The sequence below is a fragment of the Papio anubis genome, chromosome 20 (genome assembly GCF_008728515.1).
Source record: "Papio anubis isolate 15944 chromosome 20, Panubis1.0, whole genome shotgun sequence".
In the NCBI taxonomy this organism is placed as follows: domain Eukaryota; kingdom Metazoa; phylum Chordata; class Mammalia; order Primates; family Cercopithecidae; genus Papio; species Papio anubis.
In genome coordinates this window covers 19,490,299-19,515,807 of record NC_044995.1, presented here as the reverse complement: position 1 = coordinate 19,515,807, position 25,509 = coordinate 19,490,299, and the positions used below count along the sequence as shown (strand labels likewise).

The 25,509-nt window shown below is 37.9% G+C and overlaps 1 protein-coding gene across 8 annotated transcripts in view; it reads left to right on the top strand.

Annotated features, from left to right (window-relative positions):
• Window positions 1-25,281, top strand: part of LOC101003842 (zinc finger protein 568) — a 108,753-nt gene extending 83,472 nt beyond the window's left edge. For all 8 annotated transcript variants that reach the window (XM_017952860.3, XM_017952865.3, XM_017952864.3 and 5 more), the window contains 3 exons: window positions 8,952-9,078; window positions 9,354-9,449; window positions 21,758-25,281. In XM_017952860.3, coding sequence (XP_017808349.1) covers window positions 8,952-9,078; window positions 9,354-9,449; window positions 21,758-23,340 — 1,806 coding nt within the window. In that variant the 3' untranslated portion in view covers window positions 23,341-25,281. The remainder of the gene's footprint in view (window positions 1-8,951; window positions 9,079-9,353; window positions 9,450-21,757) is intronic.
• The last annotated feature ends 228 nt before the right edge of the window (window positions 25,282-25,509 follow it).

The window sequence follows — 25,509 nt, the reverse complement described above, 5'->3', positions numbered from 1 at the left end:
TTGAACCTGGTAGGCAGAGATTGCAGTGAGCCAAGATCACACCATTGCCCTCCAGCCTGGGCAACAAGAGCGAAACTCCATCCCCAGAAAAAAAAAAAAAAAAAAAAGAATTGCCCTACTATTTTCCATAGCAGTTGTGCTAGTTTACATTCCCACCAACTGTGTGTGAGGATTCTGGTTTCTCCATCAGTACTTGTTCTTATCTGTCCTTTGGTTATAGCTGTCCTACTGGGTGTGAAGTAATATCTCATGAGATTTTGATTTACATGTACTGTATAACTTGTGATGTTGAACACCATTTCCTATGTTTCTTGGCCATTTCTATTAATATATCTTCTTTGAAGAATTGTCTATTCAGAGCCTTTGCCCATTTCTAATTGGTTTGTCTTTTGATTACTGAATTTTTAAAAGGTCTGTACATATTCAAGTGTCATCAGATAAATGGTTTGGAAATATTTTATCCTATCCTCTGGGTTGTCTTTTCACTTTCTTGATGATGTCCTTAGAAGCACAAAAATTTTTAGTTGTTCTGATGTCCATTTTTATTTAATTTTCTTTTGTCGCTTATGCTTTTGGTGTCATATCTAAGAAACCATTGCCTAATTCAAGGTCATGATGTACAATTATGTATTCTGAGACTTTTTTTTTCCTTTTTGTTTTAGCTCTTACAGCTAGATCTTTCATCCATTTTGAGTTAACCTTTGTATACAGCATGATCCAATTTCATTGCCTTGCATGCAGATAGTCCAGTTGTCCTGGCATCATTTGTTAAGAAGACTATTCTCTTCCCTGGTGAAGTTTTTTTTTTTTTTTTAATCACCATTTATTATGATGTGGGGGTTTTGTAGTTGCCCTATATCATGTTGAGGAAGTTCTCTTCTTTTGCTTTCTGCTTGTTTGTTGGATGTTGGGTATTTTGGTGGTTATTGTTTGTTTGTTTTCAATGATAAAAGGGTGTTGGATTTTGTTGACTACTTTTTCTGCATTTACTGAGATGATCTTACGGTTTTTGTCCTTTATTATATTGGTATGACGTGTTACATTAATTGATTATCAGATGTTAAATTAATATGGCATTCTCCTGGGATAAATCCTACTTGGTTATGGTCCATAATACTTTTTATATGTTGTTGGATTAGGTTTGTTAGCATTGACGATTTTTACCTCTCTATTAATTTTTTTTTTTTTTTTTTGAGACGGAGTCTCCCTCTGTCACCCAGGCTGGAGTGCAGTGGCCGGATCTCGGCTCACTGCAAGCTCCGCCTCTCGGGTTTATGCCATTCTCCTGCCTCAGCCTCCCAAGTAGCTGGGACTACAGGCGCCCGCCACCTCGCCCGGCTAGTTTTTTGTATTTTTTAGTAGAGACGGGGTTTCACCCGGTTAGCCAGGATGGTCTTGATCTCCTGACCTCGTGATCCGCCTGTCTCAGCCTCCCAAAGTGCTGGGATTACAGTCTTGAGCCACCGCGCCCGGCCCTACCTCTCTATTAATAAGACAGAGTGGCTGTAGTGTTTTTTGGGGGGCGGTGCATGTGTGTGTGTGTGTGTGTGTGTGTGTATGTTATCTTTGTCAGGTTTTAGTATTAGAGTAATACTTGCCCCATAAAAGATGTGTCCCTCCTTTTTATTCATCCCCTTTGTTTTGTTTTGGAAGAGTTTGTAAATAAGTTAGTATTAATTTCTTTGTTGTTTGGTAAAATTCACCAGTGAAGCCATCTGGGCCTGAGTTTTTCTTTTGGGTAGTTTTTTTTTGGTTTTTGTTTTTGTTTTAGTAATTCAGTCTCTTGTTACAAGTCTTTTCATCTTTTCTTTTTGTTTCAGTTTGATCAGTTTGTGTCTTTCTAGAAATTCACTCATTTCATCTAGTTTGTTGGCATATGTTTTTTCGTAATATCTCTTTGTATTCCTGTTTATTTCTGTAAGATTAGTAGTAATGTTTCTACTTTCATTCCTGATTTTTGTATTTTGAGTGTTCTTTTTTCTCTGTCAGTCATATTTGTTCATTTTGTCAATTTTTAGTTTTATTGATTTGCTCTAATGTTTTTCTATTCTGAATTTCTTTGATTTCCATTCTAATGTTTGCTTATTTCCTTTTGATTACTTTGGATTTAGTTTGATCATCTTCTTCTAGTATCTTTTTTTTTTTTTTTTAATTGAGACAGAGTCTCACTTTGTCACTCAGGCTGAAGTGCGGTGGCATGATCATGGCTCACTGCAGCCTTGATCTCCCAGGCTCAGGTGATCCTGCCACCTCAGCCCGGTCCCCCAAGCTCCCAGTAGCCGAGACTACAGGCATACACCAGCACGCCCGACTAAGTTTTTGTATATTTTGTAGAGATGGGGTTTCACCATGTTGCCCAGGGTGGTCTTGAACTCCTGGGCTCAAGCACTTCACCTGCCTCAGCCTTCCAGAGTGCCAGATTATGAGCACACCCAGTCCTCTTCTAGTATTTTAAGATAAGAAAGTTAGTTTATTGATTTGAAATCTTTCTTCTTTCTTAATAAAGTGTTTACAGCTAGGCCGGGCGCGGTGGCTCAAGCCTGTAATCCTAGCACTTTCGGAGGCCAAGACGGGCGGATCACGAGGTCAGGAGATCGAGACCATCCCAACATGGGCTAACATGGTGAAACCCCGTCTCCACTAAAAAATACAAAAAACTAGCCGGGCGAGGTGGCGGGCGCCTGTAGTCCCAGCTACTCGGGAGGCTGAGGCAGGAGAATGGCGTGAACCCGGGAGGCGGAGCTTGCAGTGAGCTGAGATCCGGCCACTGCACTCCAGCCTGGGCGACAGAGCGAGACTCCGTCTCAAAAAAATAAAAATAAAAAATAAAAATAAAAAAAAATAAAGTGTTTACAGCTATAGGTTTCCCTCTAAAACTTGCTTTAATGGCATTCCATAAGTTTTGGTATGTTGCACCCTCATTTTCTTTTACTTCAAAGTATTTTGTAATTTCCATTGTGATTTTGTTGATCTATTGGTTATTTCAGAATATTGTTTAATTTTTACGTATTTTTGAATTTCACAAATTTATTTCTGTTAGTGATTTCTTTTTTTTTTTTTTTTTTTTTTTTTTTTGAGACAGAGTCTCGCTCTGCTCCGGAATAGCTGGGACTACAGGCGCCCGCCACCTCGCCCGGCTAGTTTTTTGTATTTTTCAGTAGAGACGGGGTTTCACCGTGTTAGCCAGGATGGTCTCGATCTCCTGACCTCGTGATCCGCCCGTCTCGGCCTCCCAAAGTGCTGGGATTACAGGCTTGAGCCACCGCGCCCGGCCTCTGTTAGTGATTTCTAATTTTTATCCATTGTGATCAAGGAACATACTTTACACAATTCTCTTAAAATTTATTGAGGCTTTTTTTTTTTTAAGAGACAGGTCTTGCTGCATTTCCCTGGCTGAAATGCAGTGACTGTTCACAAGCATGATTATAGTTCATGACAGCCTTAATCTCCTGGGCTCAAGTGATCCTCTTGCCTAGCCTCCAGTGTAGCTGGGCCTATTGAGGATTCTTTTATAGAGTAACGTATTTTCTATCTTAGAGAGTGCTCTCTGTACACTTGAGAGAATGTGTATTCTGTTGCGCAGTGTGTTCTGTTGGTGTCTGTTAGGTCTGGTTGGTGTATGGTGTTTGAGTCTTCTGTCTTCTTGCTTATAATCTGCCTGCTTGTATCCATTTTTAAAAGTGGTGTTTGGGCTGGGCACGGGGGCTCACGCCTGTAATCCCAGCACTTTGGGAGGCCGAGGTGGGTGGAGCGTGAGGTCAGGAGTTCAAGATCAGCCTGGCCAAGATAGTGAAACCCTGCCTCTACTAAAAATACAAAAATTAGCCGGCTGCGGTGGCAGGAGCCTATAATCCCAGCTACTAAGGAGGCTGAGGCAGGAGAACTGCTTGAACCCAGGTGGCAGAGGTTGCAGTGAGCCAAGATCGCACCACTGTACTCCAGCCTAGGCAACAGACTGAGGCTCCAAAAAAAAAGGTGGAGTCTCCAAAAATTATTTGTTAAATTGCCCGTTTCTGCCTTCAATTCTGTATTTTTGCTTTATGTATTTTAAGACTGTTAGATGCATATATAATTGTTACATCTTTCTGCCAGATTGACGCTTTTATCATTATAAAATGTCCTTTATCTTTAGTAACACTTTTGTTTTAAATTCTATTTTGTCTGATATTAGTATATCCACTCAAGCTTTCTTACGGTTGTTTGTATGCTGTATCTTTTTCCATCACTTTATTTTCTTTTTTTTTTTTTTGAGATGGAGTCTCGCTCTGTCGCCCAGGCTGGAGTACAGTGGCCGGATCTCAGCTCACTGCAAGCTCCGCCTCCCAGGTTCACGCCATTCTCCGGCCTCAGCCTCCCGAGTAGCTGGGACTACAGGCGCCCGCCACCTCGCCCGGCTAGTTTTTTGTATTTCTTAATAGAGACAGGGTTTCACCGTGTTAGCCAGGATGGTCTCGATCTCCTGACCTCGTGATCCGCCCATCTCGGCCTCCCAAAGTGCTGGGATTACAGGCTTGAGCCACCGCACCCGGCCCCATCACTTTATTTTCAAGCTATTTGTATATTTGAACCTAAAATGTATTTCCTATAGACAGCATATAGTTGAATTCTGTTTTTCTATCCAGTCTGACAATCTCTGCCTTTTTTTTAGCCCGTTTAATCCATTCAGAGTTAATGATAACACTAGAATTATTGGGCTATGTCTGCCATTTTCCTTTTTGTTTTCCATTTGTCCCATGTCATTTTTTGTTTCTCCTTTACTGCTTTCTTTTCACTAAGCGAATGTTTTCCAGTTTTAAATTATAATTTCTTTAATGATTTTTTCACTGTATTTTCTTAGTGGTTGCTCTAGGAGTTAGATACTATATATCTTATCAGAACCTACTTCAGATTTATACTAAGTTACATTAAGATATGGAAATATTGGTCTTATGTAGTTGTATTCCCTCTTCCCTGGTTTTGTACTATTATTGTTATATATATTACAAATTGAACCCATTATTATAATTACTACTGCATACAGTGTTGCATCACTTAAAGAAGATGAGAAAAGAGAGCAAATATGTATTATGTTTATTATATTAACCTTATTTACCATTTGCTTGTGTTAATTCAAGTTCTAGTAAATCTTGTGTCATTTGCTTACTCTATTCCAAATTTGCTTTGAAGATTCTCTCTTTATCTCTGGTTTTTAACATTTTTGCTATGGTATATCTGACTGTGGGTCTCTTACATTTCTTTTACTTGGAGTTCATTGAGCTTCTTGAATGTATAATGTTTTTTGTCAGATTTGGGAAATGTCCAGCCATTATTTCTTTGAATGTTTTTTCTGCACCTTTCTTCTTCCAGTACTCCTACCATTCATGTATTGGTGTACTTAATGGTGTTCCACATTTCTCTGAGGCTCTTTTTATTTTTCCTTATTGTTTTTTCCTTTGTTCTTTGGATTGATGATCGCTATCAATCTATTTTTAAGTATGCTGATTCTTCTGCCGATTCGGATCTATGACCAAGCCTATCTGGTGAATTTTTTCACTTTGGTTATTGTACTTTTCAATTTTATAATTTCTATTTGGCTCTTTTTTAAAATATAAGTTTTGTCTCTTTATTGAGATTCTCTATCTGATGAGACATTGTCATCAGACCTTCTTTTTTAAAAACGATGATTTCCTTGAGCTCTATAATGCTTGCTTTGAAGTTTTCGTATATTAAATCTGACATCTGGGCCCTCTAACAGGCAGTTTCTGTTGTCTGCTTTTTTTTCCATGGCGTGTTTTTCCCTTTCTTGTCTCTTTACCTGTCTGGTAATGTTTTGTTGAAAACTGAACATTAAGGATATATATAGTAGCAACTCTGGTAAAATTTCCTATTCCTCTTTTCTCGTTTTTGTTGTTCTTTGTTTAGTGACTTGCCTAGATTATTTCAGTGAAGTCTATTTCCCCTGTAGTATGAAGTCTTTGTTGTCACTCGTCAAAGGACACAGCCTTGGGCATGTACAAACTCACTCTGGGATGACAGTGGTTCAGTCAGGGCTCTTTTTGATTGTCCCTTTCCTGGATCTGTCTTTTTTTCTTTTCTTTTCTCTCTTTTTTTTTTTTTTTTTAAGACAGTCACCCAGTTGCCCAGATTGGAGTGCAGTGGCACAATCTCGGCTCACTGCACCCTCCACCTCCTGGGTTCAAGCGATTCTTATGCCTCAGCCTCCCAAGTAGTTGGGGTTACAGGCGCGGGCTACCACGCCTGGCTGACTTTTGAATTTTTTGGTAGAAACTGGGTTTCACCATGTTGGCCAGGCTGGTCTCGAACTCCTGACATCAAGCGATTCACCACCTCAGCCTTCCAAAGTGCTGAGATTACAGGTGTGAGCCACTGCACCCAGCTCTGGATCTGTTTTTTAAACTGTCTTAAATTACTCAATCCCTTGAGCATAAATTACTCCACAGTTTGATCTCAGTCTTTTGAGGTTTCTTTTGACCCCAGGAGGGTCCTGTATTGTCTTTCCCTGGTTTTCTGGTTAATTGTCCTGTGCTTTACCTTGCTGCTTTTAATTAAAAGTAGAGCCAGGTATGGTGGCTTGTGCCTGTAATCCAGCTACCTGGGAGGCTGAGGTAGGAGAATCGCTTGAGCCCAAGAGTTTGAGGCTGCAGTGAGCCCTGAATGCACCAGCCTGGGCAACAGAGTGAGACTCTATCTCTATTTAAAAAAAAAAAAAAAAAAAACCTAATAAATAAATACAAAGAATTACCACCTTCTCTTAATTGCTCTCCACCAAAATCTCCGTTGTTTCTGAGTGCGCCCTTAAGCTTGAACTTTGCCATAACTCTGTTGCAAATAAATTCATTTCCTTGTCTCTTCACATTTGTCAAGCCTAAAACAAGAAAAATAATACAATTATTCAAATTTGGGATTTAAAAAGAACATGTAATAAACAATAGAATGGTAAGTTTTAAAAAGTTGAGAGGAAAAAAAATAAAAATAAAAAGTTGAGAGGAATTCCACTTCCAGGATAGCAATGGAAAGTATTCCATGGACCTAATCCACAGTAAAACAAGCATAACTGGTAAGAAGCATTTAAACCTGCAGATTGTGGCTCAAATGCCACAGACTCTTACAGTTTTTATTAAGTTTTAGTGGTTTTTTATTATTATTAAATGGTTCTTTATTTGCTATATGCCTTTAGGGCAATTTCCAGAAATTTTAATCTTTAAAAACTTCTCACCAGTGTTTATCTATATATTAAACTTATCAAGGTATTCTTACCTTCTAAATGGATAATAATAGTAGCTACTTTATAGCCTTATTAGGGGAATTTTAAAAGTTAACGTAACAAAATATTATAGCATTGTCTAGCACATAACAAGTAGTCAGTAGATGACAGTGATAATATTAATGATAGTAATGATCTCAACATCATAGAGATAGTTTCTCAGAGACATTATTCAGCCTTTGGGCCGCGCGTGGTGGCTCACGCCTGTAATCCTAGCACTTTAGGAGGCTGAAGTGGGCAGATCACCTGAGGCCAGGAGTTCAAGACTAGCCTGGCCAACATGGTGAAACCCTGTCTCTACTAAAAATACAAAAATTAGCCCGGTGAGGTGGTGGGCACCTGTAATCCCAGCTACTTGGGAGGCTGCTGTAAGAGAATTGCTTGAACCCAGGAGCGGAGGTTGCAGTGAGCCAAGATTGCACCATTGCACTCCGGCCTGGGCGACAGAGCGAGACTCCATCTGAAAAATAAAATAAAATAAAATAAAATAAATTCAGCCTTTGGTGATTTCCATTTGTATTTCCCATTTTATCTTGTCCCATTTGTACTATCTCTTTAATAAATTCCCCAAAGTGTGGCTATGCAGGTGCTTTTTTTTTTTTTTTCCCCTAGAGAACCTTTGCAGTTTAAAAGGTTTTTCTTTATTTCCTTACTTGGATATATAATTATTTTAATGGGAAGAGCTAGACACTATTGATCAAATCACATTCTTTTTTAGAAATTTGGCATTTGTTTGTTGGTTTCTGTTATATCATTCTCATAGATTTAATTCCCATCCTTTGATTGTAAATAAACAAAAGACTAAAACCTCACTCCCTTTCTTCGATGGTTAACTATGGACTCTGTCCTTAGCTGTATTACTCACCATGTATATTTTCTACAGCTGCTCACATCCTTTGGCCATGGATTCAGCTCCCAATTTTAGGTTGATGACTAAAAACTTTTCATCTCCTTTCTTCTTATATCTAACTGCATAGTGAATATTTCCATCTGAAAGTTCTATAGCAAGCTTGTCCAACCCACGACCGGTAGGCCACATGCAGCCCAGGACAGCTTTGAATGTGGCCCAACACAAATTTGTAAGCTTTCTTAAAAACATTATGAGATTTTTTTTGTGATTTATTTATTTATTTATTTAAGCTCATCAGCTGGTGTTAGTGTATTTTACGTGTGGCCCAAGACAATTCTTCCAACGTGGCCCAAGGGAAGCCAAAGATTGGACACCCTGTCCTATAGGAATTTCATACTTTACATGTTCAAATTTTCATGCCTCTCCTCCTTCCTCTTGCCTTATTTCTCTTACCTCTCTACTCTCTGCCATATTCCCCTTCCCCCTAGATCACATAAACATCTGGACAGATTCTGAGCCAGTTACCTGTGAGTCACGTCCAATTCTTCCATCTCTGTCACAGCCGAGTAAAAATTAGTGACCACTGACTCTAGCTTCCTGCATAATAGATGATGAATGAATAAGTTTGCTGACCTAATAATTAACATACCCTTCAAGGATATTTCTGCTATGCTTTATTTTCCCTACAATATAATGTAAAATTAGGTAAATATGAAGACCTGATAAGGTTTTTAATGACCTCTGACCCCTGAGTACCAGCTAAACAAGTTCTTACATGTTTTGATCACAATTCCTAATTTTGATGACTTCAGATTAATTAGCATTATGTTTTTACAGGAAACAGTGACATTTAAGGATGTGGCTGTTGACCTTACCCAGGAGGAGTGGGAGCAGATGAAACCTGCTCAAAGGAACTTGTATCGGGATGTGATGCTGGAGAACTACAGCAACCTAGTTACAGTGGGTAAGGTAGCTTGGTAGCTTTGCAATTTAACAGAGAAATTCTTTTCCATTTCTGAAATGTGTGAAGATTGTAACTTCCCAGATAACTGTAGCCTTTCCTTTCTCCACATGACTGTATGTGCTCCACTCTTCAGTGTTAAAGGCTAATTACTTTGTGTCATTGTGTAAGTTTGTTCATCCTCATCTTTTGTAAACCCTCAAACTTGGACTTAGCCCAAGATCTGGATGGTTGTCTCCAGCATTAACATCCACGTCCTTTGCTATTTCTTGTAATAGGCTGTCAAGTCACCAAACCGGATGTGATATTCAAGTTGGAGCAAGAAGAGGAGCCCTGGGTGATGGAGGAAGAAATGTTTGGGAGGCACTGTCCAGGTGAATAAGTGAAAAGCAGCTCTGAATGAGAAAGCCACATGAGAGTTGTTCAGTGAAGGGTTGATACCATTTCACAGTTTCCAAGATTTTCTTAAAGGCCCTATTCTTCTAGAGTGACAAATGGGATGGAGTGCTTTAGATTACTCTGACATTTTTAGATATTATTCTTCCTGTATTGCAGATATTTTCCTCTTTTAAATTGTAGAGGGCCAGTAGCCCTATCCAATTTCATAATGCCATCCTTCCCTAATTCATTCACAGCCTTCCTTTCAGGATTATTGTTCCTCTCCCTATGATCCTTGGGCACTCTCTTTCCTTTCTGTTTATGGTTTCATTTCCTTATGCACTCAGTATTTCATGGTTGTGTAGTAATTTTAAAACATGTTTCACACTTAGATTTCTTTCCTTCTTTCCATTTTAAAAAGCTTCAGACTTGTGTTTGGTTAACAGTAGTTTCACTTCCCATCGTACTTCACAACCCTGACAATCCCATGGCTTAGAAATGTAAAAGTTTCTGGCTTAGAAATCCCATGGCATCTCCTTTCTGCTTATTCCCGCCTTCCATTCCTTTAATTTTTTTGAAAATACACGAGGTCCATACTTGTTTAAAAAATATAACCAGTATTATACCTATAATACCAATAGTATACCTTTTGTGCAAAAGCAGATCTTCTTATCGTTGACACAGTCCCTTCCTTTCCTCAGATACATACACTTTTTTTGGAGTTATCCTGGCTATTTTTGATTATTTTACCGTATGAATTTTAGACTTAACTGTCTATTTCCAGAGAAACACCTGTTCGAATTTTTATTGGGATTGTGTAAATATATAAATTAACTTTCAGAAATGTAACATCTCTTTAATGCCAATGTTTTCTGTCTAAGAACACACTCTGTTTAGATTTTCATATCTACTTTTGTGTCCTTTAGAAATGGAGCTTTCCAAGTTTTCCCATTGTTGCTTTTGTATGTCACTCTAATAATGGGTAAGAAAGCTATAAAATCATTCTTATTTACAGATAATGAGATTATAGCCCTGGAAAACACAAGAGAACCAATTGAGAAAGTATAACAAATAGTAAGAGAACTCAGTGAGGTGGTAGGATATCAAATTTAACAAATAAAAATCAATAGCTTTCATATATACTTCAACAACCAAATAGAAGATACTAAGGAAAGAAAACTACGTTTATAGTAGTAAGAACAAAGATGAAATACCATTCTGGGTATGGATATATAACAGTGTACTGAACAAAATCCTGTCTTTATGAGCTTATAATTTAGTGGAAACTATAGTCCCTGAGGTTTTGCCTATGGGAAAGTATCTTTTTAACCTTTACATTTGGTTGTGTAAAATTCTTGAGCCATACTTTCTTTTTTTTTTTTTTGAGACAGAGTCTCGCTCTGTCGCCCAGGCTGGAGTGCAGTGGCCGGATCTCAGCTCACTGCAAGCTCCGCCTCTCGGGTTTACGCCATTCTCCTGCCTCAGCCTCCCGAGTAGCTGGGACTACAGGTGCCTGCCACCTCGCCCGGCTAGTTTTTTGTATTTTTTAGTAGAGACGGGGTTTCACCATGTTAGCCAGGATGGTCTCGATCTCCTGACCTCGTGATCCGCCTGTCTCGGCCTCCCAAAGTGCTGGGATTACAGGCTTGAGCCACCGCGCCCGGCGAGCCATACTTTCTTTTCCAAAGAGTTTTGTAGACATTACCTGAGGGATTTAGACAATTCTCTGTTGTTTCCTAGATTCAAATGTTGCTTGGAGAAGTCTGAAGCCTGATTATTTCCTCTCATGGTTGACTTATTTTCTGGGATGCCTATAGGTTTCTTTTTCTTTAAAGCTTAAGTGGCTTTGTGAGGTTATGTCTTGGAATTGATCACTCAGTATCAGCTTTTCCTTTCAACTTGTGTATTCATGGTTTTTGTTCCTTGAAACATCGTCATATAGATTTCATGCTCATTTATGTTATGGTTATCATTGTCGTCTTTGGATGAAGGTATTTCCTGCTGTACCCACTGTTTACAGAAGGATAGTGTTGACGACTGTCCAGAAAAATGCTCTGAGTTGGTAAGAAGCCTCGATACCTCACACTGACCTCCTTTATCATACAAGGTTTTGTGTTGAGAATTGGTTTACCCTTTCATTCTCCCAAGTTAAAGAGAGATTATTATTTGCATATTTCCTGTAGAACTCAGTGTCTCTTCCATCTTCCTATGCTAACAAACTGCTTATATAAGAATACTGGCTATTCACATCTCCTTGTTCAGCCCTGCCTTTGTACCATTTGTCAGGGCCAGATGAAGTCCATTTTGTTCCTGCTGCAATCTTGACATCTGGCAAAAAAATGACTCATTAATTCTGCCCACAAGGGGGTGCCTCTGTTTTAGAGAACTCTGTTCCCTGTACTTTTTGTTTGATGTAAGAAACAGGAACTGCTGTCTCTGGGTTTCTTCTCTGCCTAATCCAGTCTGTTTTCTGTTCTTTCCTCCTATTCTGGGGATGGAGTTTAGCTGTCTTTAAGGTTCGTTGAAGATGTATTTTCTTTTTTTTTTTGAAGCGGAGTCTTACTCTGTCACCTAGGCTGGAGTGCAGTGGCACAGTCTCAGCTCACTGCAACTTCCGCCTCCTGGGTTCAAGCAGTTGTCTTGCCTCAGCCTCCCAAGTAGCTGGGATTACAGGTGTGAGCCACTGTACCTGGTCAGAAGATGTATTTTCTTTTTGTTTCTTCTTCTCCATGTTTGCAGAGTGGAGAGGAGACAGATGTTTAATTCTACCATATAGAAACAGGAAGTCCTCTATGCTGTATTTGATCCATTTCACCCTTCTTGGAAATGTCTTTCTTCTTTGTGCTTCTCTAAATGATTCAAATTCTTCCTTGGTTCTGGTTTATTGTTTATTTCTTCTTCCTTTATAAAATGTCTTTTACATGACTCCTTTCTCAACTCTCACTGGACATCACCCAAAGTAGTTCTGAAGTACGATAGACTTCCTTTTCCTCAAAATACCTTCATGCTATATCTGTGTTCATGCTATTAAATAGGTATTTAACTCTAGAAATGACAGCATTGGAATATGTATCTTTAATGCCTCCAGAATTTTGAAACTCTTCATATCTCTGCCGTTAATTATGAGTGCTCTTACCTAAGTTCTAGCAGTTATTTAACTTTAATCTCATTTTCTAGTAAATGGTCCTCAGTATTTCCAGCCTACATTGGTCTTGCCCTTCTTTCAACTAACATTCTATTACATGTCTACCAGAGTGGTTGGAATCTGAAAACATATACTATCTTCTGTATGTTTTCATATTTTGATGTCTAACACTTATTTATTAGTCCATCTGGAGAAAGAAGAACTTTAATTCTTCCTATAAATGAGTCATGATTGATGCAGAGCTATATTTGGGAAGATTTTTCTTATTTTTGGTTGTTTTAAAATGTTCACCTACAGATTTCAAAATAAATGTGGAAGAAATCAGGCTAGAGTTAGAAAGACAGGGCATAGTCATATGAGATAGTGTTGAATGTTAAATTGAATGTGAATGCAATTTAGTAAATGAGTAAACCAGACAAAGAACACCTAGAAAGTTTTAAGAGTAGGGCTGTAGAAGGAGTAACAAGATTGAGGCTTTCTTTTTCTTTTTGAAAAGAGCTTGGCATTGAAGCCATTTTCCTGTAAGATCTATAGATTATTTAGACTTATTAAAAATTAGAAAACATAACAAAATGTTTGGAAAGTAAAATTAGCGTGTTTGTTTGTGGGGTAAAAGTAGAAACATGGCCTGACTAGAGGAGAGAAGATTGTAAGAGATTATTGAAATCGAGGATGAGTTTTGCATTGTAGAGTCAGAAAGTTCTGAATTTTGCCAGCATTCATGTTCTCTTTTGCTGTCTTTTATTTTGAAAATTTTGTTGTCAATTTAGTTTAATTTTTCCCCTGTTTAATCACTGAGGCTATAGTTTTGCCCTGTGCATGGTGGCAGCAAGGTTACAATAGTCAGTTAGAAGCAGAGGCTTATAAGATAACAGAATATGAAGGTTAAAAAACATCTAGTTATTTGGATTTTAAGTTACCACAGTTGACGGAACTCCAGGGGCATGGAAAACCATTGTAGAAGTAATGATGTAGGAATGTTATCATTTTGGATGATGGTATGAAAGAAAAAAGTTAAAACACAATGGAATTTGATATAAAGGCAGTTTCAGTGTGTAGAAATAAACATAGGATAAGATGATAGGACCTGCTGTTAGAACACTGTGGTGAATCAAAGATGACTTGCCTCCTGATCAGCTTTATACTTTTTATTCAATAAAATTAGACCTCCCTATTTCTAATATGCCTTGTTCTTTAAGCACATATAAAAATGAATCACAATTAGATGGAAAGTTGGAGCTCTCTCCATATTTATTACCAATTTTGGATCGTATTTAGTTTGGACAGACTAATCTTTAGTATGTTTATATAGAAATAAAGGAATTTGAACTTTATGAAAATTAATTTGCTTGTGGTATGCAGACTGCACACAAGATAGACTTGTCAGGATCGTATGACAGTTAATCTAGGCAAAAGTAATGAGAACTTGGGTTATCATTTGTTTCTCTTCACCTAATGTAGCTGTTATTTCTCTCTTATGCCATTTCTTTCCTTTGTAATATGCATTTTTAGTTTTTTCAAAGTATACCTTATACATTACTTGTTTTAGAGAGCCAGTAGAAATATCAGATTATAGCAATGCTGTACTGTGACCTCACATTTCACCTCCATTGGTCAATTATTTTTGACTTTTTTAAACTATCTCTTTTGTTGTCGACCTACATATTTTGAAGCAAATGTTTATACTGCTCTGTAATTTTTTTTTTTTTTTCCCGAGAAAGAGTCTTGCTCTTGTTGCCCAGGCTGGAGTGCAGTGGCGTGATCTTTGCTCATTGCAACCTCTGCCTCCCGGGTTCAAGTGATTCTCCTGCTTCAGCCTCCCAAGTAACTGGGATCACAGGCATACATCACCACGCCCAGCTAATTTTTTGTATTTAGTAGAGACGGGGTTTCACCATGTTAGTCAGGCTGGTCTTGAACTCCTGACTCGCCTCGGCCTCCCAAAGTGCTGGGATTACAGGTGTGCGCCACCGCACCCGGTCTGTAAATGTTTTTGTAGTCATTTTCAAACATAAGAATAGCGAGATAAAGGAGCTGGGCATGGTGGCTCACGCCTGTAATCCCAGCACTTTGGGAGGCTGAGATGGCCAGATCACGAGGTCAGGAGATTGAGGCCATCCTGGCTAATATGGTGAAACACCATCTCTACTAAAAATACAAAAAATGAGCTGGGCGTGGTGGCGGGTGCCTATAGACCCAGCTACTTGGGAGGCTGAGACAGGAGAATGGCGTGAATCCAGGAGGCGGAGCTTGCAGTGAGCCGAGATCGTGCCGCTGCACTCCAGACTGGGTGACAGAGCCAGACTCCGTCTCAAAAAAAAAAAAAAAAAAAAATAGATAATAGAAGGAATCCTCATGTATTCATCACTCAGCTTCAACAGTTATCGACATTTTCTTAGATTTGTTTACTCTATTTCTGTCATACCCCCACTCCACTTTTGTTTTGCTTTTTTGCTGAACTACTTTACCTTTTGTTTTAAATACTACCATATGTATTGCCAAGAGTTTTTTTTAATCTTGCAATATTTCTAACACACTTAACAACATTAGTAATAATTTCTTACTATCTGCTACTTAGTCTCTGTTATATATTTCATTGTCTCAAGAATGTTGTTTATGGTTGATTTATTTGAATCAGGATCCAGATAAAATCTGCACATGCTTAGTTCACAGGCTATACAGAAGCAGGCTGTGGGTATAGTTTGCCAACCCCTGCTCTAGATGTACCTTATTCTGGATTTGGCATTTAACCTCCTCCTAGTGTTGTTTATGACATGCTTCTTTATCCCATTTTTGCTGTAATCTGGCTTTACTCGATGCAGGTTCAAATCTTTGGCAAGTGTACTTCATAGGTGATGCTGTGTACATCCTGTTGCATCTTATGTCGATTTGTCCCACTTACAAATATAATTGAGATTGATCAGTAGATTCTTGTGTTGTCAGGCCAAATCCTCCTATGTTGGTGATTTCTATCAACCTTTCACTTAAGGGTTTTAGCACCTATTGACCATCATAGCCTAGATCCATTATTTTATTAGAGCATCTTTCGCTTTTATTAGCTGAAATTCTCTTGTAAAGAAAAACTCTCTCATTAACTATTTCATTTCACTGAATACAGTTTCTCAAGCCAGGAAAAAGAAATATTCTTTCTCTTTAAAAGCTTTTAGAATAATGATTGATGCCCTAGAGGTTTCCAAAATTTGTCAAGTTAAATCATTATAAATTTATGTAATTTGAGCATCAGAATATATTATAGGCATATAAATAATATTTTTCATATATTATTATTATTATTGGAGACAGAGTCTTGCTCTGTCGCCCAGGCTGGAGAGCAGTGGTGTGATCTCAGCTCACTGCAATATACGCCTTCAGGGTTCAAGTGAGTCTTGTGCCTCCACCTCCTGAGTAGCTGGGATTACAGGTGTGTGCTACCACACCTGTAATTTTTGAATTTTTTAGCAGAGATTGGGTTTTGCCATGTTGGCCAGGCTGGTCTCAAACTCTTGGTCTCAAAGTAATCAGCGCGCTTTGGCCTCACAAAGTCCTGGGATTACAGTTATGAGCCACCGCACCAGGCCCATATATTAATACTCAAATTGTCTTATCTTTAGCAAGAGGGATCTTTGGCTAATCTTGTAAATTTCCTGCGTCAGACATGGAAATAGCCGTTTCTTTAAAAACTTTTATCTCTTTTAGCAGGAAATGATATTGTGGAGACTGCAGTCTGAGTATTATGGTTGCTCTTTAGTACTGAGTTATTGGTTCTATAGGTTTTAAGTGGACAGAGCTAGGAAAAATGCATCTTTTAAAAAGAAAAAAATAGGCCAGGTGCGGTGGCTCATGCCTGTAGTCCCAGCAGTTTGGGAGGTCAAAGCAGGCAAATCACCTGAGGTTGGGAGTTCGAGACCAGCCTGACCAACATGGAGAAAACTCGTCTCTACTAAAAATACAAAATTAGCCGGGCGTGGTGGTGCATGCCTGTAATGCCAGCTACTGAGGAGGCTGAGGCAGGAGAATAGCTTGAACCTAGAAGGCGGAGGTTGTGGTGAGCTGAGATTATGCCTTTGCATTCCAGCCTGGACAATAAGAGCAAAACTCCATCTCAAAAAAAAAAAAACAAAAAAGAAAAAGAAAAATATATATGAATTTATAGATACGTACAATTAAAATTAAAAAGTATAGGGCCCTTTTACCTTTTATGCTGAAAATCTTGGCTCCTTATTACATTATTTCCTTAGTTCATATATACTTCTCACTCTTGGCACTATTGACATTTTGGGCCAGATAATTCTTAGCTCTAGGGGACTGCCTTGTGTGCTGTGGGACGTTTAGCAGCATGCCTGCTTCTACTCACTGGATAACAGTAGCACCATCCCTCTTTTTCCCCATCATCTTCCCAATTGTGAAAACCAAAAATGTCTGTAGACCTTCCAGACATTGCCAAGTGACCCTTAGGGAGTAACACTGACTAATCTATCTTTTTTCTTTATATATTAGTTTCAAATTAACAGTAATACTAATATTACTAATAATAAAAAGACAACTAAATGTAGTTTAAGATTTCTTTGGGGTTTCCTCCCTAGACTATATTCTAATAGGGATATATAGTCAAACTACTATGTTTAAGGTTACTTGAAGTAATTTTCTATGTGATTATGGCCCTCATTTGATAAGTAGGGTTACTTGTTTCCAGTTTTTTTCTATTTTTAGGGATTGCTTTGACTTTCTTTCTTTTTTTGATTTATTTTTTCATATGTAAAATATGTGCATGATTTTAATGTCAGAACTCTAAAGTTACAGTCAGAGAAGTCATGGTTTCAGGACATGTAAGTGAAAAAAACTCAGTCTAGAGAACGTTGTTTAGAATATGCTATTTTTTTGTGCAAATAGATGGGAAGAGAGACAGAAGAGTGTGTGTTAGTGTGTAAAATATGTATAAAAATTCAATTGGCCCTTGGACAACTTGGGTTTAAACTGCACGGGTCCACTTATATGCTGATTTTCTTACACCTCTGCTACCCAAGACAGCAAGACCAACCTCCTCCTTAGCCTACTCAGTGTGAAGATGATAAGGATGAAGATGTTTAGGATGATCCACTTCCATTTAATGAATAGTAAATGTATTTTCTCTTCCTAATAACATTTTCTTTTCTCCAGGTTATTTTATTGTAAAAATGCAGTGTATAATATATATACAAAATACGTGTTCATCAACTATGTTTTCAATAAGGCTTCTGGTCAACAGTAGGCTATTATTGGTTAAGTTTTGGGAGAGTCAGAAGTTAGAAACAGATTTGCAATTATGTGGAGGATTGGCACCCCATCCCCATGTTGTTCAAGGGCCAACTGTACATATGATATATGTGTGTATATGTACTATATATAAGGAAATGTATGATAAAAATATGTGTGTGTGTGTGTGTGTGTGTGTTTGTATGTATGTTTTTTTTAATGATGGAAGAATAATACAAGAACTGGCCGGGCGTGGTGGCTCATACCTGTAATCCCAGCACTTTGGGAGGCTGGGGCAGGCGGATCATGAGGTCAGAAGATGGAGACCATCCTGGCCAACATGGTGAATCCCCGTCTCTACTGAAAAATGCAAAAAATTAGCTGGGTGTGGTGGCGTGCACCTGTAGTTCCAGCTGTTGGGGAGGCTGAAGCAGGGGAATCGCTTGAACCCAGGAGGTGGAGGTTGCAGTGAGCCGAGACTGCACCACTGCACTCTGGCCTGGTGACAGAGCGAGACTCTGTCTCAAAATAATAATAATAATAACAATAATAATAATCTAAGAACTAATAAAAATGGTTTTCTAGAGGGCAAAGCGGGAATTGGTGTTTCAGGGACAGGGTAGAATCTGGATTTCCCTAAATATGCTGCTGTTTGATAATTTGTCAGTTTTTATCAACTTGATATAAATGGAAGATGAGGTTTAGTAGCATTATCAATCACTTCTCCTTTCCTTTTTTTCTGGAATATAGATACGTCACAATTTTTAGCTAATTCAGTTTCACCACTTACTTTGTTATGATTGTTGACATATTGTTTACTACTGAGCCAAGAAATGACTTTTAATTACATATACTTCTATAACTTTTTGTCACTCCTAGAGTTACTACTTGTCCTATTTTTCTGTTTTCTATGTATTTTTAATTTAAATGATACCCTCAAAATTCTTTGTTTAAATAAGGAATCCATCATTGTTATTAGTTTACCTCATTTTGATGCCTGAAGGGATAAAAGGGAAATTCTAAACATCTTCCAAAATTCTAAATTTTAAAGAGGATAAAAAAAAAATTTTTATTTTTTTTTTTTTTTCTGAGATGGAGTTTTGCTCTCATTGCCCAGGCTGGAGTGCAAAGTTGAAAATTGGCTCACCGCAACGTGCGCCTCCCAGGTTCAAGTGATTCTCCTGCCTCAGCCTCCCAGGTAGCTGGGATTACAGGCATGCACCACCACGCCCAGCTAATTTTGTATTTTTAGTAGAGATGGGGTTTCTCCATGTTAGTCAGGCTGGTCTCAAACTCCCAGCCTCCGGTGATCCGCCCAGCTTGGCCTCCCAAAGTGCTGGGATTACAGGTGTGAGCCACCATGCCCTGTCTAAGTTTTTTTAACTAGTGGACTACAGAATGGTTGGATCAGAACCTAGAAGGTTTTTTGTTTGTTTGTTTATTTGAGACTGAGTCTCACTCTGTTGTCCAGGCTGGAGTGCAGTGGCACAATCTCGGCTCACTGCAGCCTCTGCCTCCCAGGTTCAGGTTCAAGCAATTCTCCTGCCTCAGCCTGCTGTGTAGCTGGGATTACAGGTGCACACCACCACGCCCAGCTAATTTTTGTATTTTTAGTAGAGATGGAGTTTTGTCATATTGGTCAGGCTGGTCTTGAATTTCTGACCTCAGGTGATCCACCTGCCTCGGCCTCCTAAAGTGTGGGGATTATAGGCGTGAGCTGCCGTGCCCAGGCTGAACCTAGAAGTTTTGTGTGGGGCCCCAAATGGCAGCATCTGTTGTTCCTTTTAATCTTTTTATCTCTTATGTGTAGGTACATGCCAGCATTCATGAGGCTAAATAACAGAAAGGGTTTGTTAATCTCACTCATGTTAGAGTGTATGGTGAATCTAAATCACATGGGAACTCTACATGCAGTTATGTCTAGGAAACATAGTTTTAACTGCCTCAGCCTTTACAGGATGGAAAAGCATGGTGGGAGATTGGAATACATGTTACTTAAGCAGATCCATAACTCTTGCCTTGGTGTGTAACTGCTCCCTACTCAGACTTTAATCCTCTTCTTTTTAGTTCCACTCTTATCCTACCCACTCCCCCTTTTTTTGAGATGAGGTCTTGCTGTTTCCCAGACTAGTCTCAAACTCCTGGCCATTAGCAACCCTTCCAAATAGCTGGGAATACAGGTACAGCCCAGTGCATCTGGTTTTTTAAATTAATAAACTTCATCTTTTAGGCTGGTTTTAGGTTCATGACAAAACTGAGTGGTGTACAGAGCTCATGAAAAAGTACGAAGTATATGAATACCCACTGCCCGAGCACACATACAGCCTTCCCCACTGTCAACATCTTGCACCACAGTGGTGTATTTGTTACCGTCAATGAACCTGCATTACTGTTATTATTATACACATCATTATTACCCAAAGTCCGTAATTTACATTAGGGTCACTCCTGGTGTTGTACATTCCATGGGTTTTGATAAATGTTTAATGACTCAGATCCATTATAGTATGGTACAGAATACTTTCACTGCCCTAAAACTCCCCTGTCTTCCCCCTATTTATTCCTTCCTCTCCCATAAGCTCTGACAACCACTGATATGTTTACTGGTCATGATTTTGCCTTTTCCAGTTTGGAATCATACAGTAGGTGGCCTTTTCCAATGGGCTTCTTTCACTTAGCAACATGCATTTAAGGTTCCTCCATGTCTTCTTACAACTTGATGGCACATGTTTTTATCATTGATGAATATTTCATTGTCTAGATGTACCACAGTTTATCCATTCGCCTAGTAAAGGGCATCTTCCAAGTGTTGGCAATTAGGAATAAAGCTACTGTAAATATCCATGTGCAGGTTTTTGTATGGACATAAGTTTTCAACTCATTGGGGTAAATACCAAGCATGGTTGCTGAATAATATGGTAGTAGTATGTCTAATGTTGTAAGAAACTGCCAGACTGTCTTCCAAAGTGGCTATACCATATTGCAGTCCTACCAGCAATGAGTGAGAGTTCCTATTGCTCTGCAAATTTGTCAGCCTTTGACTTACTAGTTGCAGCAGGGGTTTTTTGTTGTTGTTGATTTTTTTTTTTTTTCGGATTTCCTACATAGATGATCATATCACCTGTGAACAAAGACAGTTCTTGTTTCGTTTTTCCTTCCTAATCTGAATAGCTTTTATTTCCTTTTCTTGTTGCATTCGGTAGTACTTCTAGTACAATGTTAAAAAGCAGTAATGCAAGGGAACATCCTTGCCTTGTGCTTGTTTATCCCTACTTTTTGAGTGCCTGGATTCTCCAATTCTTGAGCCTTTCCAGTGATTTTTGGCCAAATCACTTTGTTGCTTATTGTCATTTGCATCTTCATGATACTTTAACTTTATAGCTTTGCTATTCTGTTTATGGTTCTCTAAATGCTTCTCATCCTGCAGTATTATGTTAAAATCTCTTGTTCACCTTTTTTACACTCATGTCTTCTTTTTCTTATAGATTTAACCCTTTATTCTTTCACTATCATTTTAATGGAATTTTAGGAAGGAGGAAAAATACATGCATTCAAGCCAGTGTGTTTAATCACAAATGTTAATTTTGCTCTTTAGCCGTTTGATTCCCTGTCAGTCATTTTTGTGTTCACCCTTTCATTTTAATTATTCTATTCATTTTGCTGATTTCTGCACTGTTTTTGGACACTCTACAAATCAATCAAAGCTACTTGGACCTACAGATACCAGTTTTTGTCTCCATATGTTTGATGTAGTAGTTAACTTCTCAAACCTTAGGAACTAGGAACATTTACTCTTAGCTTTCTTTCATATTGGTTGACTAGGCCAACATCAAAGATTAAACCCCACATTAGCCAATTTCTGATATGTTATTAACAGTATAGTGGTAGAATAATTCACAAGTAATAATTTCTGGTCCTCCATTTTAGAAGTTTGGGAAGTTGATGAACAGATCAAGAAGCAACAGGAAACACTTGTGAGGAAAGTCACATCCATCTCCAAGAAAATTCTGATAAAGGAAAAAGTCATTGAATGTAAAAAAGTTGCGAAAATATTTCCTCTGAGTTCAGACATTGTTACTTCAAGACAAAGCTTCTATGACCATGACTTACTTGATAAGGGTTTGGAGCATAATTTAGACTTACTTAGATATGAGAAAGGCTGTATAAGAGAGAAACAGAATGGATGTAATGAGTTTGGGAAACCATTTTACCATTGTGCATCCTATGTTGTAACCCCCTTTAAGTGTAATCAGTGTGGACAAGACTTCAGTCATAAATTTGACCTCATTAGACATGAGCGAATTCATGCTGGAGAGAAACCTTACAAATGTAAAGAATGTGGAAAAGCCTTCAGTAGGAAGGAAAATCTTATTACACATCAGAAAATTCATACTGGGGAAAAACCGTATAAGTGTAACGAATGTGGAAAAGCTTTCATTCAGATGTCAAACCTTATTAGACACCAGAGAATTCATACTGGGGAGAAACCTTATGCATGTAAGGATTGTTGGAAAGCCTTCAGTCAGAAATCAAATCTCATTGAACATGAGCGAATTCACACTGGAGAGAAACCCTATGAATGTAAGGAATGTGGGAAATCCTTCAGCCAGAAGCAAAATCTTATCGAGCATGAGAAAATTCATACTGGGGAGAAACCGTATGCATGTAATGAATGTGGTAGAGCTTTTTCTCGAATGTCATCTGTTACGCTACATATGAGAAGTCACACGGGGGAGAAACCCTATAAATGTAATAAATGTGGAAAAGCTTTCTCTCAATGCTCAGTATTTATTATACATATGAGAAGTCACACTGGTGAGAAACCCTATGTATGTAGCGAATGTGGGAAAGCCTTCTCTCAAAGTTCATCCCTTACCGTACATATGCGAAATCATACAGCTGAGAAACCCTATGAATGTAAGGAATGTGGAAAAGCCTTCAGCAGGAAAGAAAATCTCATTACACATCAGAAAATTCACACTGGAGAGAAACCTTATGAATGCAGTGAATGTGGGAAAGCCTTTATTCAGATGTCAAACCTCATTCGACACCAGAGAATTCATACGGGTGAGAAACCCTATGCATGTACAGTCTGTGGAAAAGCCTTTAGTCAGAAATCAAACCTCACTGAACATGAGAAAATTCATACTGGAGAGAAACCTTATCATTGTAATCAATGTGGGAAAGCTTTCAGTCAGAGACAAAATCTTCTTGAACATGAAAAAATTCATACGGGAGAGAAACCATTCAAATGTAATGAATGTGGTAAAGCCTTCTCTCGAATCTCATCCCTCACTCTTCATGTGAGAAGTCACACAGGGGAGAAACCCTATGAATGTAATAAATGTGGGAAAGCCTTTTCTCAGTGCTCATTACTTATTATACATATGAGAAGTCATACTGGTGAGAAACCCTTTGAATGTAATGAATGTGGGAAAGCATTCTCTCAAAGAGCATCCCTTTCTATACATAAGAGAGGTCATACAGGTGAGAGACACCGAGTATATTAAATGGAAGAAGCCCTCTTAAATTCAACCCATGTTTTACTTAAAATATCTTGGCATAAGCTCAAAAAACCAGGATCTTTATGGAAAAATTTTAATACTTTGTTAAAAGATGTAAGACTGGAATAAATGGAGAGAAATACCATATACATAGATGGAAAAACCCGGTATAAAAACCTCCAATTCTAAAAATCTATAGACTGAATGCACTTCCAAACAAAATCTACTAAGAATCTAGGATCTTTCAAAAATGATTACAAAATTCATGTGAAGTAGAAGTGTATGGATTGCTGAGACAATTTTGAAAAGAACAGAGGAAACACCCTCACTGTATAATATAAAGTTATAGTCATTTAAAAATGTGTGGTATTAGTACATTAGTAAGTAAATAAGCAGATTTTAAAGAATAGAATATCCAGAAGCAGACTCATGAATATATGTGAACTTGGGGTATGTTAGACCTGACATCATGAATTAGTAAGGAAATGATGACCTAGTCAATAAAATTGCTGGGAATATTTGACTCCCCGTATTAGAGGAACTAAAATTACAACATCATGACATATTAAAAAATAAATATTATTATTATTATTTTTTTTTTTTTGAGACAAAGGTCTCACTCTGTCGCCCAGGCTGGAGTACAGTGGTGCAATCTCAGCTCACTGCAGCCTTTCTGCCTTCTGGGTTCCTTTTTTTTTTTTTTTGTATTTTTAGTAGAGATGGGATTTCTCCATGTTGGCCAGGCTAGTCTTGAACTCCTGACCTCAAGAGATCTGCCCTCTTTGGCATCCCAAAGTGCTGGGGTTTAGAGGCTTGAGCCACTGTGCCTGTCCAAAAGATTAATATTCTAAAGGATTTAAATACTGGAATCTGAAAAGCCAAACTGAAACCATTGGAAGAAAATAGAGGTTATTGTCTATGACGTTGAGGCCAGGGAGCCTTTTTTTTTTTTTTTTTTTTTAAAAAAAAAAGGACTCTGTAATTCCACTTCTAGGTATACATCCTATAGAAACTCACAAATAATGCATAAGAAATATTTATATGATATATGTACGTATGTATAACCAGATGCAGTGGCACATGCCTATAATCCCAGCTACTTTGGAGGCTGATATAAGAAGATAACTTGAGCTCAGGAGTTCAAGACCAGCCTGGGAAACATAACAAGACCCAATCTCTTAAAAAAAAGAAATATATAGACATATATCTGCCTTGAAAATAACCTATTCGTCATTGGGGTAATGATGAATAAAATATGATATATTCAAATGATAGAATAGTATACAGCACTTAAAACAGTGACCCAGATCCGTATTGTATAACATGGATAGTTAAAACAATGTTGAGTAAAAAAATCAAAATACAAATGAAACATTGTATAATAATATTTATGTAAATTGGAATGAAATCATTTAGAAAGAACAACTGTTTCTATTATTGAAAAGTGTATGTTAAACTATTTAAAATAGAATAGAAGGATACATACCCAATTATTGATAGCATTGTCTCTGGAGATTGAATTTGAGGCTGTTGATTAAAAGGAGACTTGAGCTTTGCTTGTAATTTTTATGCCTTAAAAAAAGACTGGTAGCATATAAAATAAATCTTAAAAGCTAATGATACACAATGATAATATGAATGTTTACTTGTAACAGTGTTTTTCTAGTTCTTTCTCAGAATAGGCCAAGGGAAGCCTGTGCCCATAGAAGGAAATGTTATAATGGATTCATATGCCCTATCAGATGCTCAACTATTTTATGAAAAATATCTCTAGAAAATTAGCAATTAGAATATTCCTGTTTATTATATAATGTGAAATTAACACATTTTAGCAACTTGATGATGCTGTTTTTCTATATTTTAACATTTCTGAAATTGGACTCCTTTCAACTGATGATATCTTAGATTCAAGTAAATAATTATTAAAACTTTGAAAATCAGATGGCAGTATAACAAATGAAATGTGTTTTTATTTACTAGCTCAGGGCATCATGTCTACTACTCATGGTGCCTGTCCTCTCAGTGTAGCCAGTATTACTAGACAGCAAATTTATTAGGTTCATAGTTAACTGATTACTGATATATTTAGTCATTGTGGAGAGATTAAGATTTTTCCTGAGAAAGTGACTTTGCAATATTTGTTTTCTTGCCCTGTAATTTTCCATACAACCAGCA